The sequence below is a fragment of the Petaurus breviceps genome, unplaced genomic scaffold (genome assembly GCF_028583685.1).
Source record: "Petaurus breviceps papuanus isolate PSGF00001 unplaced genomic scaffold, PetGlider_PUasm1.0 172, whole genome shotgun sequence".
Taxonomy (NCBI): Eukaryota; Metazoa; Chordata; class Mammalia; order Diprotodontia; family Petauridae; genus Petaurus; species Petaurus breviceps.
Window position 1 is genome coordinate 5,215,944 of NW_027185755.1, and position 14,786 is coordinate 5,230,729.

General features: G+C 42.0%; 1 protein-coding gene across 1 annotated transcript; it reads right to left on the minus strand.

Moving 5' to 3' along the window:
* Positions 1 to 442: 442 nt before the first annotated feature.
* LOC138157578 (beta-1,3-galactosyltransferase 2-like) lies at positions 443 to 1,530 on the minus strand. The gene has a single exon (XM_069083207.1). The coding sequence runs from the start codon at positions 1,528 to 1,530 to the stop codon at positions 514 to 516; it is 1,017 nt and encodes a 338-aa protein (XP_068939308.1). The 3' UTR covers positions 443 to 513.
* Positions 1,531 to 14,786: the final 13,256 nt, after the last annotated feature.

Below are 14,786 nucleotides of genomic sequence, written 5' to 3' on the forward strand. Positions count from 1 at the left end.
AGAGAGACAAATGCCCCCAGGCCCATTTCTCAGAGCCAGGATGAAAAGAGAGGGAGCAGGTGAGTTCTTCTCTTCTCTCAGTTCAGTTCATGGCATCCACAATAGGCTCTGCAGATGAGAATCACCCAAAAAGAATCCCACAGAAAGTATAGCAAAAAAGAGAAAAGTTGGAATTCCATCTCCACTGGTGTAGTCATGGGGCTTTTTCTGGCTCTGCTTACTAAAGGCTGCAACAGAGTATGCAAATCTCCTCATCCTTTTCTAAACTTTTCATATTTATTGTTTTTTACAGCAACGTAAAATTCCATTATTTTAATGTACCACAAGTCATTCCATAGGCCAAAGCTACCTGGCCTATGGAGGGAGGGTCTGGCAAGGCACTCACATCCCCCTCACCTTACCCTGCCTCCTTGAGCTGCACAGAGCCTTCTGGATGGGGCTCACCACTATTGTCTGCCCAACTACATAGGGCATGAGAGAGGAAGGAAGAGTGTGGACCCCTATGCCAGACCCTTACACTGAGGGGCAGGCACTGCTGGATGTCAGGAATTTAGGCCATATCTGTAGTAACTCTTGGGACTGGAAGTGGTGAACCAGGACGAGTTGGTGGAAGGCACAATGGTTATACTTCCTCCTAGACATCAGGAAGGTGTTGGGGGGAGCAGGGGTGGGCTTCACTCCAAGCTGTTTCAGGCACAACCCCACAAACACATCCTCCACATACATGGCCTTGAATCTCTGAGCTACAGTCAGGATCCTGAGGGCCAGGGAGCTAGACATCACATAGCCAGGGCCTCCACAATAGTCTGGATACTTGTCATGGGAATATAGCTCTAGGGGCACGTACCACTTGTGACCCTGTGTTCGCAAGGGGACTGGATTTCTGTAGATGTGGCCTGTGATAAAGTTGGGCTGCGGGGGTCTATTGGGCTGCAACACTTGCTGTACCAGGAAGCTGGGGTTTAGGAAGACATCAGTATCTACCTTGAGGACATAGTGGGCAGTGGGACAGGACTGGCCCATCCATTCTAGCCCCATAAGGACCTTGAGAGTCAAGTTGTGGTATGTATCCAGGAAACCTGCTTGGAGGAGATCCCCATACTCCCTGTCTTCCTCCTCCAGGAGGGTCTGAAGTTCCTGGGCAAAGAGGGGTTGGGGCAGGCCAAGAACAAAGAGGCGGCGGATGACCACACCAGGAACCAAAGTCTCATTGCCCCATGTTTGCCGGATGGCCTGGCGCACCACCACATCCTGGGGTCGAGTCATCACCAGCATGAGCAGGAAGGGGGCATCTCTGGAACCCTCACACTTGTCAGGATGGTTGATCAGGAAGGGGTAGGGATAAGGGTCTGTCAGGTTCAAGAGGTGTGGTGTCTGAGCCTGCCACTCGAATGTCTTTGAAAAGATCCTTGGAGATGGGAGCCTCAGAGATGTTGGAGCTGTCCATGAAGCCAGCAGTAACATCAACAACCCCCCAGAGGCTGTGCACAGCAGGGCCCCCAACATTAGGTCACATTTTATAAGCTTCATGGTGTTAGGTTTATTCTGGGTAAGAGAGAAGGAGAGGTCAGGTCAGTGATGAATACAATTACATACAGACTCTGTTCCATGCCCAGTTTTCTCTCCTTCCATTGGTAAGTTATTTCCTGGTGTAGGGGGACCGGAATCTGTTTATCTAGGAGCACTGGGAGAAACAAAGACAGGGGAGTAAGGAAGGAGGCTCTTCTCCCACCCACCCCACTTTCTGTCAGGCCAGTCGACAATGTAGCACTCAGGTACCACAGGAGTCAAAGCTGAGGGGTCAGAGGAAGGGGTTGGGGGTAAGGTACCAGGCAAGGAGAGGAGTCTAAACCTGGAAGTCAGGAGCCCTGAGTTCCTAGGCTCAGTTCTGACACCCACTTACCTTGGACAAGTCTCTCCTCTTGGGCTTTCAAGAGTCCTTTTCTGCAAAATGAGGAAAAGTCAGACAAAGGATTTTGAAAGTTCCCTCTCTCTGAAGGTCTATGTTTTTTGAGACATAAGGATTAAGAGCTGGAGGGACCCTAGACTGCCTGTTCATGGACTGTCACCCCTGGTTGTGCAAGGAGTCACTAGACAGGGAAGGGCAGGATGTGCCCTTGACAACCCTCTGGGGGCAAAAGTGGAAAGGCAGGAATTATTGGTGGAATTTGCCCAAGTTTCTGGGAAGCAAGCCTGCTTGAATTTTCCTGTGCCTGAAGACTGCCTCCTTACTCCTATACGCACCCCTACTCCCCTAGTCCTTACCCCAGATTAGCAATCTTAGCCTTGGAGCAAGGGGAATGGCAACTCAGAGTTCCAGCTGTCCAGTGTTGAGGCTCCAGACCTGGCCTCAGTGTCCCTGCCACGGAGTCACATTGCTTTGTTACTGCTCTGAGAAGACCAGGATGGGAGAAGGTCCCTGCTATACACCCCTGGTTCCTAGTCCCAACCAAAGCCCCAGAATCTCACTTTTGCTGGAGGGTAATGGAAAATAAACTCAGTCACTTGCAAACAGCAAAGTCATACTAGATGCCCCTAAATTGCATTGAATACTGCCCTTGAGAAACCCAGAGATTGGGCCTGAGGATGAACACCCAAGTCACCCCCCTAGATTCCCTCCCTTGTGTCTCCTCTCCTGTAGCCACCAAGAGTACTTACATAACTCTGTATTGGCCAGGTTCTAGAGTAGAGTGGTAGCAGGGTGAGAAGAACTCAGAAGGGCCTTCCAGACCCAGGCCCAGGCAGGGAAAAGTGTAGAGGTGAAAAGGGAAGGGCACTGACCTGCCTCTGAGTTCCCTTGAATGCGTGGAGAGGAGCAGATACCAGAGAAAGCAATGGCCAATCTCTTCCTGCCTGCAGACCTGCAGGTTGTAACCCAGGGTGGGGTCCATCATGTGATAGCCCCAGAACACAGGCACTCTGGCTTTGAGCCAAAGCTGCCCCTGGTGAGGTAGAAGTGGAGAGAGAGGGTGAAGGAGCAGCAGCGTCCTGTTAGCCATGATAAAATAAGGAGGTGGGCTGGGGCAAGCACTCTCTACTCATAATAAAAATCATGCTGTTGTTTTGCACCTTAAAGTTTGCAAGTTCCCTTAATGTATTATCTCCTTTGAGGTATTACTGGGCATCAATCTAATGACAACCGAGGCTTATAGAGTCGTGATAGCACCGTTAGTAAGGTTTCGACAGAGGCAGGATTCAAATCCATATTTTACCTGAATCCAAGTCCAGTCAGCACTCTATCCACTCTGCTATATTGCCTCTCTTAAGAACCCAGGTGAGCATGGATGCCTGTGGGGCAATACCAAACCAAGTCTCTGCTCCAAGGTGGATTCTTTTTGGCCTCTAGAGATGCTTCTGACCCATTGGACTTCCAGAGACACTTGAATTCCATTCAACTCAACAACCATTTATTAAATGCATACTACATGCCTGCAATGTGCTGAGCAATAGAGATTCAAAAGCATAAATAAAACAGTCTCTGCCTTTGAGGTATTTCCAATTTAGTAGAGTGATATAGAACATTTGTAGAATGCCCAGGGGACTCATTCCCCCCTTAACATTCACAATGATAGATTGGGTCCCCAGAGAGACAGTTAATACCTTAGATTCTTGAGATTACTCAGTGGTCTATCTTTTTTTTTTTTGTCTTTTGGAGGGGGTAGGCAGGGCGATTGGGTTTAAGTGACTTGCCCAAGGTCACACAGCTAGTGTTAAGTGTCTGAGGTCAGATTTGAACTCAGGTTCTCCTGACTCCTGGGCCGGTGCTCTATTCACTATACTCTATTCACTATAAACCACCCAAGCGGTTTCCTATCTTTCTGTTACTTTAGCTAATGAGCCCACACCTATGTTCTTCCCATTGATAATTAACCAGTAGACTCAATGAAGTCCCTATGAAAAGACATTACTCAAATGCCATTGCAGTAGTAGTAGTTACAAATCATTTCCCCTAAAACTTGGGACACACCCTCCCACAAATACTTGAGCATTCTGTAGGATAGAGAATGGGAGCACATTTAAAGTACAATGGTAGTAATATACACATGCAGAGAGAACGTGAACAAGACAACTCGTAACTTTGGAATTGAATAGACAGGAAGTCCTTTCATGTTTACTGTGGGCCATCAGCGTTAGCGATGTGTGATAAATTTCACTGGTCAGCTGCGCCTGATCCTCAAAGGGCACAGTGTTTCAGTTGGATTGTTGGTGGGGAGGAGATGAACTGGGCTGTCTTCTCCCAGGGTACAGCATCTCTGGCACATAGATTAGTTCACTGAATTCCTTGGGCTCACTATTTGATGAGCAACTGAAATCTCCACCCCCTCCAGCCTCAGGCTCTGCTGGATGGTATAGCATTCTTTTCAGCTAGAGTGTTGTTATGCTCTTTCAGCAAAGGCAGCAGTCCTTAGTCTACAATTGACAGAAACCTCTCCCTACTCCCTCAGAACTTATGCTGTGAGATTTGTCACTTTCTAAACAGGAAGTGAAAGAGGTTTAGCCTTCTTCTATTAGGCAATCCTACTTGGTTCAGAACTGGGTTCCTTCCCTGAGGGTCCCTTTACATATGGTGACCAGCCAGTTACACTTTCCCAGATTCCTGTTGGGGTCATATGCAAATGAGTGGAAGGGAACAAATGTACTGAGGTGGTATGTGTTCTGAGACAAGATGTCTTTCCTGCCCTTTTTTTATATGCAATTGAGCTACTACAAGCCTCCAGATCCTTTCAAGGTGTGGAATACTTCACTTATACTAAGAAGGTCCTTGCCTTTATATTTTGTTATCTCTTCACAACTTTCGACTTTGATGATATCAAAACAGACAACCTTGCATGTATGATAGAACTTTGGCACATGCTGAGACCACCTAAAGGGGTATCACATACTTCACGATGCTAGGGACCTGCTCCTAGGAGTCAGAACACCTGGCACAGGTGTGTTTATTCTGCATTGGCCTACCATGTGATTCAGAATAGCCATTTTCATTGGCCACTTAGCTGAAATGATTTCCATCTTTAAAACCACCTGACTGAATCCAGACTTTCCTTTCCCCTCTCCCACACTGTGTATATGAATCTAAGGAAGAAAGAATCCTTTCCCAGCAGGTGACATCATGTGGTAAGTGTGGAAGGTCCAAGATCCACTTCTCCAAACCCTTAGGCCATGTGGCCCTGAGAAATGGGCTTGGGGTTTTAATATTGTTTCACTTGTCTTTTTCAATTCTAAGTACAGGAAATAGACTCCCCAACTCAGAAGTTCAAACCAGAAGGTTTCAAGCTGGGTATTACAGCCAGCCCAGCAGTGAAGCTCTGAGGACAAAGGATCCAAGACCTGGAATTGGTGGGATTGATGTGGTATAGGAGAGCTAGACTATGAGCCTAATCTTCCTCCCTCCCACAGAAACTAATATGTTGCAGAACAGGATTGTGTCTAGGAAGTGCTAAGGTAAAATGTTTATATGTTTGTACAATATCATTGAAGTAAATATTTCTTTATGAAAACGAATCTGATGTTAAGTGGTTAAATGGAACTGGGGTGCTAGTTATCAGGCCCCTAAAAATGGAAGGAGCTCAATTGGTGGGAGCTTGAACCAATGTCAAAAGAACAGAAACCCTCCAACTTCCTCAAGTTACAAGAGAACTCTGATTGAAGGGAAGGGAAAAGAATAAGATGTAACAGACCTGGGCCCTCAGATAGGGGGGCGAGTCAACCCATGCTACACACCTATATTACAAATAAATACAGGTTAAGTGAACTAAGAGGGAGAGAAAGCATAAGCAACTGGAGTTAAAATGGAAGATTTTACAGAGGAAGTGATGCTTGAGTTAAGCTTTGAAGGAAGCCAAGGATTTTGAGCAACAAAGATTCTGAGGGAGAAGAAGTGCATTCCAGGAGTAGTATTTGCTTAGACAGGTTATTCTTCTCTATATACCCCTGTAGTTTCACACAATCACAGAATTCTTTAAATTTTCCTTTTTAAAAAAAATTTTTTTCGGAATTGGAACACCAAAAAGGATACATTTCCATAACACACAGCAGAACACAAAAAGAGGATTGATTATACATGGAGCTGTGAATATCCACTTTATATTACTTGCTTTCTTTTCTTTCAAATGTATAATAAATTCCACAGGCTAAGAATCAGAGTCTGAGAAGTGGAAGGCTCCTCAAAAACCAGCTAACCAGACTTATACCCAAAGAGATCTCCATATGAAGAAATTATGAAGGAAATGGTTTTAGAGAAAGCTGGAAAGACTTGTATGAATTGATATAGAATGAAGGGAATGGAACCAGGAGGATAATTTCTAAAAGAACATCAATAATAGAAATGAACCACTTTGGGAAAACTTAAGAGCTGATTCACACAATGACCAGCCATAATTTTAGAGGACTGAGGATGAAGAACATGATCCATTTCCTAAAAGAAGAGATGCAGGGTGGCTAGGTGGTACAGTGAATAGAGCACCAACCCTGGAGTCAGGAGGACCTGAGTTCAAATCTAACTTCAGATACTTAACACTTGTTTAGTTGTGTGACCTTGGGCAAGTCACATAACACTTACTTAGCTGTGTGACCTTGGGCAAGTCACTTAACCCCAAATGCCCTGCCTTCCCCCCTCCAAAAAGCAAAGAAGAAGAAGAGATGCAGAAGAAATTCATATTTTTAAATATCACAAATATGGGAACTTGTTTCATTTGATGATACATATTTGTTACAAGGGATTTGTTTTTCCTTTCTATCTAATTGGAGAAAGAGGGAAGGAGAAGAGAAAAATAAATGCTTGTTAATAGAGAAAAATAAAATACCCAACGAGCTTAGTAAAACTTTATCTAAAAACTTACCTGATAAAATTAATAAATTGTTTTGTGTTCTGTAACAGCACTTACTCCATATGGGTACTGAAAAAGGATGATGAAAGTGAATTTTGAGGAGAACATAACTGACTCCATTTTATTTTGTATTTACCATTCATGCACAGTGTTATGACCTCTGTGTGTATTACAGGACCATCTGCAACAACTGGTTTCCTTCAGTGTCTTCTTTCCTCCTCTAATTGGTACAAAAAACGTTAATTTTTTTTTTGGAGGGGAAAGGTAGGGCAATTGGGGGTTAAGTGACTTGCCCAAGGTCACACAGCTAGTTTTTGTGTTAAGGGTCTGAGGCCAGATTTGAACTGGTCCTCCTGACTCCAGGGCCAGTGATCTATTCACTGCACCACCTATCCACCCCTTAATTGCTTTTTTTTTTAAGGGGGAAAGATTTCAGAGTTTCTGGAATGACTCTCTCATGACAGGTAGTTCTCTTTCATTTGATAAAACTGGCAGTTCTAACAAGTGTGCATCCTTGATCTCTCAGCTGTAGTCAATGATAAATGTTTTTCTGAACAAGCATACTTTACTTCCTTTGCATAATTGGCTTCTCTTTAATAAGCAGCCACCTTTTTCCCCCTTTGTTTCATGTAATGTATAAATACTATTAGATGAATTGCAAAAAACCCTAATTCCCCATCAGCTGCTGGTGGGGTATGTCATACTCTGAATGTAATAGAAACTGATTCTTTGATTCATGCTGACTTAATTGGCATTAGTAAGCCTAATGGATAAGAAAATTCATGCTTCAGGGAAAAACAGGTAGTTGAGCAGACAAACCCATCTGGACCCCTGGCTCCTAGTACTTTGGCGCAGATTTCTAACTCTATTCAAATGAGAGTTAAAATGTTGTTACATTGTTACACAATATTCCATAAATTTATTATAAATTGGTTCACATTTTGCACCCATCTCCTGATGGGATGATTTTCCTCACCTTAACTTCATGATGCAAAACAAAAACATACTTTTACTATTATTTAAATCATGTTCACTGCTTAAAATTGGACTTTAAGGTACAGAGTTAAAATTCCTTACTGTTCTCTGCCCTTGTAAACCTGTAAAACCTCCCCTTGGCCTGCTCCTTATCTTTAGCTGGTTATTCTCAGCACATCTGAATGACCTTTGAGGGTAGTTTATTCCAGAAACTCTATTTTCAGAGCCCATAGAGGAAAGGGGAGAAAGTTTCCTAAGAGACAATCCAGGGCATCTTAAACTGTTGGTGTGCCATACTAATCTACTTCAGGTCTATTGTTCAAAGGCAAATGATTCTCTTGTTCTCTTAGAAATGAAGAAGGGTATTGTTTCAGAGAAAAGAAACATGGGAAGATCTGTGCAAATTGAAGCAAAGTGAAATGAATGGAACCAGAAGAACAACTTATGCAAGGACAGCAGTATTGTAAAGATAAATAACTTTGAAAGCTTAAGAACTCTTCTCGGTACTATGACCGATCGTAATGCTCATGATGAAACATGCTATGCACTTCCAGATAGAGAACTGATGGACTCAGAGTGCCAATGGAGACATTTTCTGGACATGATCAATGCAGGAATTTGTTTTGCTTCACTACATATGTTTGTAATGGGTTTTGTTTTTCTTGTTCTCTCAGGAGCAAGAGGAGAGAGATAAGGAGTAGGAAGGAGAAAATGAAAGCCTGGAAACTTAATCTTCCACATTTGTTTTTTTCTACTCTTCTGTACCATCATTATAAGTAATAATAACTAATACTTAATATATATTATATATATAATATACCGTGTTTCCCCAATAATAAGACCTATCCCGAAAATAAGCCCTATTGAGATTGCTACTGTAGTGAAGGTGATCCCCTGCGCTACACGCTACATTACGGTACCCTCTGTATGCACCGTCCCCCCCCGGGTGAAACGCACGCCACGCTCCGAGCTGCATCCAATCAGAGCTGCAGCAGTGAGCGCATCATCCTGTTCTTCCCCAGTGATTTGCTTATTGAATAAAGGTACATTTTTTTGTTCACATTTACCTGTTTATTAAAATTGCTGTCAATGTTCATTAAAATAAGCCCTCCCCTGAAAATAAGCCCTCTGGTGTTTTTCTGTCCAAAAAATTAATGACAGTGTCTTATTATCGGGGAAACACAGGTATAAGAATATATAATACCTAACATTTACACAGCACCTTCTATGGGCCAGCACTATGCTTAAACACTTTACAATCATTACTTCATCCTCACAACATCCCTAGGAGGTAGATGTTATTATTATACCTATTTTACAGTTGAGGAAACTGAGGCAGAGATTAAGTGACTTGCCCAGGGTCACACAGGCAGTAAGTGTCTAAAATCAGATTTGAACTTAAGTTTTCCTGACTCTAGGCCCAGTGCTTGTAATGGGAATGCAAATTTGAAGATCTTCCCTGCCCCTTAATAGACCTAGGGGGGAGTTTGAAGACCTCCCCTGCTTTGAAAGTAAACTCTGCCCCCTAATAGGCTCAATGTAATTACATGGAGCCTATGATGGAGGGAATTTACTGAAGGGTGCAGCAGAGCCCACAGGAAGCTTCCCGGCTATGAAGATAAACTCTGCCCCCTAATAGGCTGAATGTAGTCACATGGAGCCTGTGGTGGGAGGAGTTTGCTGAAGGGAAGCAGAGCCCACAGGAAGCTGGCAGTTAAGAGTCAGAGAGGCCAGAGAGAGAAGTGCTCAGGCAAGGAGAGATAGAGGTTTGTGAGTAAATATTGATCTTGTATTGGTTTGTGGGAAGGCTGAAGGATGCTGCAGCTCTCAGTGTTATTATGGTTTCTTAATATCTTTGGTACTATGATAGAATCAGCATACTGGTTTTGGGATTGTTTTCTGGTGTCTAAATAAATGCTTCAGTTCTGTCATCTATATGGAGAGTTTGGTATATTTTGCAATTGAATATTATGTGATATTTATAGTCATGGTCTTTATCGTGATTGTGGGTGCCATAAATATTGCATTGGCACTACAGTGCTCTGTCCACTGTCCCACCTAGATGCCCTCATGTGTGATATATATGGGCTGTTGCTGATGTCATTGATCCATGCTTCTTTAAAAAGTATGGTTTCTGAGATCTTCCATCACAAATGAAATAATCTTCCTCTATCATTCCTGGACTGGTGGGATGAATCCTTTCAGTTGCCCCTGAAGCACATCTTCTATCTGGCTTAACCAGTGAGAATATACTTGTTCTTTTGTAAGTTTCTGTCTCAACTGAACCTCCTGCCTTTCTAGAATTAGAAACTCTTGAAAGTCAAATTTTCAGAATCCATTTTGAAGGTTGTGAGGTCAACGTTTTCACAACATTGGCCACCTTTAGCCTCCAATAGGATTCTGAACAGGTTGCATGGATAATCAAAGTATGTAGATATTAGATCCTGGTTTGCTATTTACAGTATCCTACTAATATTTTAATAGACTGGAATTGGGTGCAGTCAATCAGGGCTGATGCTCTGAAGATGTTGGATGGGTCAGAACACAACAGAATCACATTGTCCACCTTCCTGTGATCAATATCTTAACTTTGAATTTGATGATCACTTTAGAAGGGTGGGAAGGCAGTGATCCAATCTAGACAAAAGCAAAGTTTGCTTATTTTTACTCTATTTCAAAGGAAGGCCTCAATCTTTATTCTTCTCAGTTTCCTAAAGGGAAAAGTTTAGAAGCAACTTAGAGGTGAAAAAACACTATTTCTAAGTATTTCTAGAGAAACCAAAGAGGAGGGTTTTGAAAAGTCATTTTAAGGTTCAACACATTATTTTTAATATAAGTATTAATACTTGCAGTTTCTTAAATCACCATTGTTATCCCAAATATTCCTCCTCTTCCCTCTCTTAAAGTGTTATGCCATATGACAAGCAGTATTTTTCAGGGAGAAAAAAATCAGCACAATTGATCAAAAGATTGAAAAAATCTGAAAACATGTTTAATATGTAACATTTGCGGATTTTCCATCTCCATGAAGGGTTAGGTTGGGGCTGTCTTTTCATATTTCTTCATTTCAAGTCCTGCTGGATCTCTATAATTTTGACCTTTACTGTTGATTTTTTTTTTTGGTGTGTCATGTTTCTTCTCATTTACATTGTTGAAGATACTCTTTTCTTGGCTCTACTCACTTTACTCCCCATCATTTCATGTAGATTTTTCCATACTTCTCTGTATTCATCACATATATCATATCTTACAGCATAGGAATGTTCCCTTACATTCATGTACCACAATTTATTTTAGCCATTTCCCAGTTGATGGGCATTGTGCTTTGTTTCAAATTCTTAACTATTATAAGAAAGTATTATTATAAATACTTCAGAGTACATAGGGATTTTTTTCCTTATCAATGGCTTCTTTAGGGTATAAATTCAGTAATAGAATCTCTAATTAAAAGGGTATAGAAATTTTAGTCACTTTGTACAATTTTTTTTTTAAGCAATTGGGGTTAAGTAACTTGCTCAAGGTTACATGGCCAGGTGTTTCTGGGTAGGTGCTAAGTGTCGGAGTCCAGATTCGATCCCCAAGTTATCCCGACACTGGAGCCAGTGCTCTTACTTGCTGTGCTACCTGGCCGCCCCTACTTTGTACAATTCTTGATTGTTTTCCCAAATGGTTGTACCATTTCAGAGCTCCACCAATCAAGTATTGTGTGCCTATCTTTCCACAACTTCTCCAAAATTAACTGTTGCTATTTTTTGGTCACTGTTGTCAATTTGCAAGTGTGAGGTAAAATTTCTGAGATCTGTTTTTCTCTTATTAGTGATTTGCAGCATTTTTCACATGGTTGTGAATACTTTGCAGTTCTTTTAAGAACTATTTGTTCACATCTTTGACCACTTATGTATTAGGGAATGGCTATTAGTCTTGCATAGCCATTCCTCAATATATAAATGATCAAGAAATATAAACAAACAGTTCTCAAATGGTGGTTTTTTAATATGCTTCCACAACTCGCCCTTTTGTGCTTCTGCATAAGTTGAAACATCTTTTGTTAAGGTGTTACTTTCTTCAGTCAGGTTGTTGACTTTCTTTTCATGATTTTCTTGCATCATTCTCATTTGTCTTCCCAATTTTTCTTCCACTTCTCTTATGTGGTTTTCAAAATCCTTCTTAAGCTCCTCTATGGCCTGTAATCAATTCATATTTTTCTTGGAAGCTTTTGGTGCAGGAGTTCTGACTTTGTTGTCTTCCTCCTGTTCCATGCTTTGAGCCTTTCTATCCCCAAAAAAGGAACCTAGAGTTGGGTTGCTGTGCTTGCTTTGCTTCCTTTGCTTGCTCATGTTTCCACTCAATTACTTGACTTTTGAGCTTTTTGCCACAGTAGAACTCTGCCTCCAGAGAGGAGAGCTTTGTCCCAAATCACTGGGGTTTTTGCAGCTGCCAGAGCTATTAGTTGGCTGCCCTCTCTGAAGCCTCCGCACACTCTGGTACCTGGTCATGCACTCCAGGACCTCCACCCTAGACAGCAATCCAGATCCAAGCAGGTTAAAGCAAGAGCGATTACCCCTCAGGATGGTCCCTTGGTCCCCCTACACTCTGCAGGCCGGGAGCTCTGAAGCAGTCATGCTGTGGCAGCACCTTAGCCTCTTCTTGCTCCAGGGACAGAGGCCAGACTGCACTCCCAGACTGCCTGTTCCCACAAAGTCCACACTGACCTCTCACTTTGTCTTTGGCATTTATGGGTTGATAATTCTGGAAACTGCCATAGCTTCTGATGATCCACTCTCCCAATGTCCCTCTAGCCATGGCTGGTCGGGGCACCCTGGGGCTAAAACCACAGGCTCACACAGGGCTGGGTGCTTCTCCCAGCATGCTGTGATGGACCCTTCCTGCTGGCTTGCCAGGTTGCCTTCAGCAGGAGATTTGTTTCTCTCTGCACTTTGTGGGTTCTGTGAAACATCTTCTAAATTAATTATTAACATAATATTAATTCTAGGATCTCAATTTTGTACCTGGTAATTAATAACAAGACACATTGCTCCAGTTGACCTAAAATATAGTGTTCTCCTTATCTTTTTTAAATTTTTTCAAATTTATCAAAACATATGACAAAGACCATTGTTGATGCTATTCTAAATGACATAATAATGTTGAGGCTTTACTTCAAATTGGGGTATAGAGAGCAAAGCAGTTAGAAAAGATAACCCAGTTTTTAAATATGCTTAAGTCTCCAGACAGCTCTTTAACTTCCTAAAGAGTATAGCCAAAAGGCTTTGCAGGTTAACAATGCTGACTGGGATCAAGGTAGTTCAGTTTAAAAGCAAGTAGAACTTTATTCTGCTTGTCAATTGGCAAGTAACTAGGCTGATCCTTTATCCAGAGCTGTTACAGGGTAGATATATTGAATCCATATTAAATAAGTGCTTCCAGTATAGACATCATTCTCATCTTGGAGAATATACTTGCTATTAGTTGTTGAATCTAACAATTCCTATCAGGTTCTGCAACTACATCCTCATTTCAGGTTTTGTACACAGTGCTATTAGGTGACTATAAAGGTTAGGAAGTCCATTAATTCCCTAGTCCTTATCAAATATCTGACTTTATTCCAGAAGCACTTATTATGAATCAAGTAGACTTCTCTAACAGCTGAGCTCCTATACACCATTCTGTACTCAGTCCCACGTTGTCTCCTTCCCAGAATCCCTTAGTCAGGGTCTAGACTCTCTTCATGGGTACATAGGCATAGAGGTGGATCACGAGTGGTTACATAACATTTCTGGACTGAGAACCTCTAAGCATATCTTCATGGTCATAGGTGGGAAGGGCTTCTTAATTTTTTTGAACTATTTCACCAACTTTGATGAGTGAAATCACCATGTATGGCCCACAGTCAGTAATTGAAACCTGGAAAATTTTATATGAACTGATACTGAGTGAGGGGAGCAGAACCACAGTATGTGATGATTGACTTTGATAGACTTAGCCCTTCTCAGCAATGCAAGGTCCTAAAAAAATTCCAAAGGACTCATAATGGAAAATGCTATCCACATCCAGAGAAAGAACTGTGGAGTCTGAATGCAGAGTGAAGCAGACTACTTTCTTTTTTTGTTTTTGTTTTCTTTCTTTCTCATGGTTCCTCCCATTTGTTCTAATTTTTCTATACAACACGACTAGTGAAAAAATATGTTAATAGGAATGTATATGTAGAGCCTATATCAGATTGCATGCTGTCTTGGGGAGGTGAGAGGGGAGGAAGGGGGAGAAAAGTGAATGTTGAAAACTAAAAATAAATAAATGAACTTTAAAAAGAAAAAAAAATATTAGGGTACTTCCTTTCTATCCCCATTCAGTTTTCTCCAGAGGTCAACCAAATCTAATTTTTCTAAAATTCTATTCATCTCCTTAACTTCTTTCTTGTTTATTTTGTGGTTAGATTTATCTAGTTCTGAGAGGGGGAGGCTGAGGTATCCCACTAGTATAGCTTTGTTATCTGTTTCTTCCTGTAACTCCCTTATCTTCTCCTTTAAGAATTTGGATGCCATACCACTTGGTGCATATGCCGTGTTTCCCTGATAATAAGACACTGTCTTATAAATTTTTTTGGACAGAAAAACACCAGAGGGCTTATTTTCAGGGGAGGGCTTATTTTAATGAACATTGACAGCAATTTTAATAAACAGGTAAATGTGAACAAAAAAATGTACCAGCAAGCAAATCACTGGGGAAGAACAGGATGATGCGCTCACTGCTGCAGCTCTGATTGGATGCAGCTCGGAGCGTGGCGTGCGTTTCACCCGGGGGGGGACGGTGCATACAGAGGGTACCGTAATGTAGCGTGTAGCGCAGGGGATCACCTTCACTACAGTAGCAATCTCAATAGGGCTTATTTTCAGGGGAGGGCTTATTTTAGAGGAATCTTACACAGTAAGGGGAGGGCTTATTTTCGGGATAGGTCTTATTATCGGGGAAACACGGTATGTTTAA

Excerpts from the sequence above, each read along its gene's own strand:
- LOC138157578 (XM_069083207.1), bottom strand. The coding sequence starts at position 1,530 with ATGAAGCTTATAAAATGTGACCTAATGTTGGGGGCCCTGCTGTGCACA.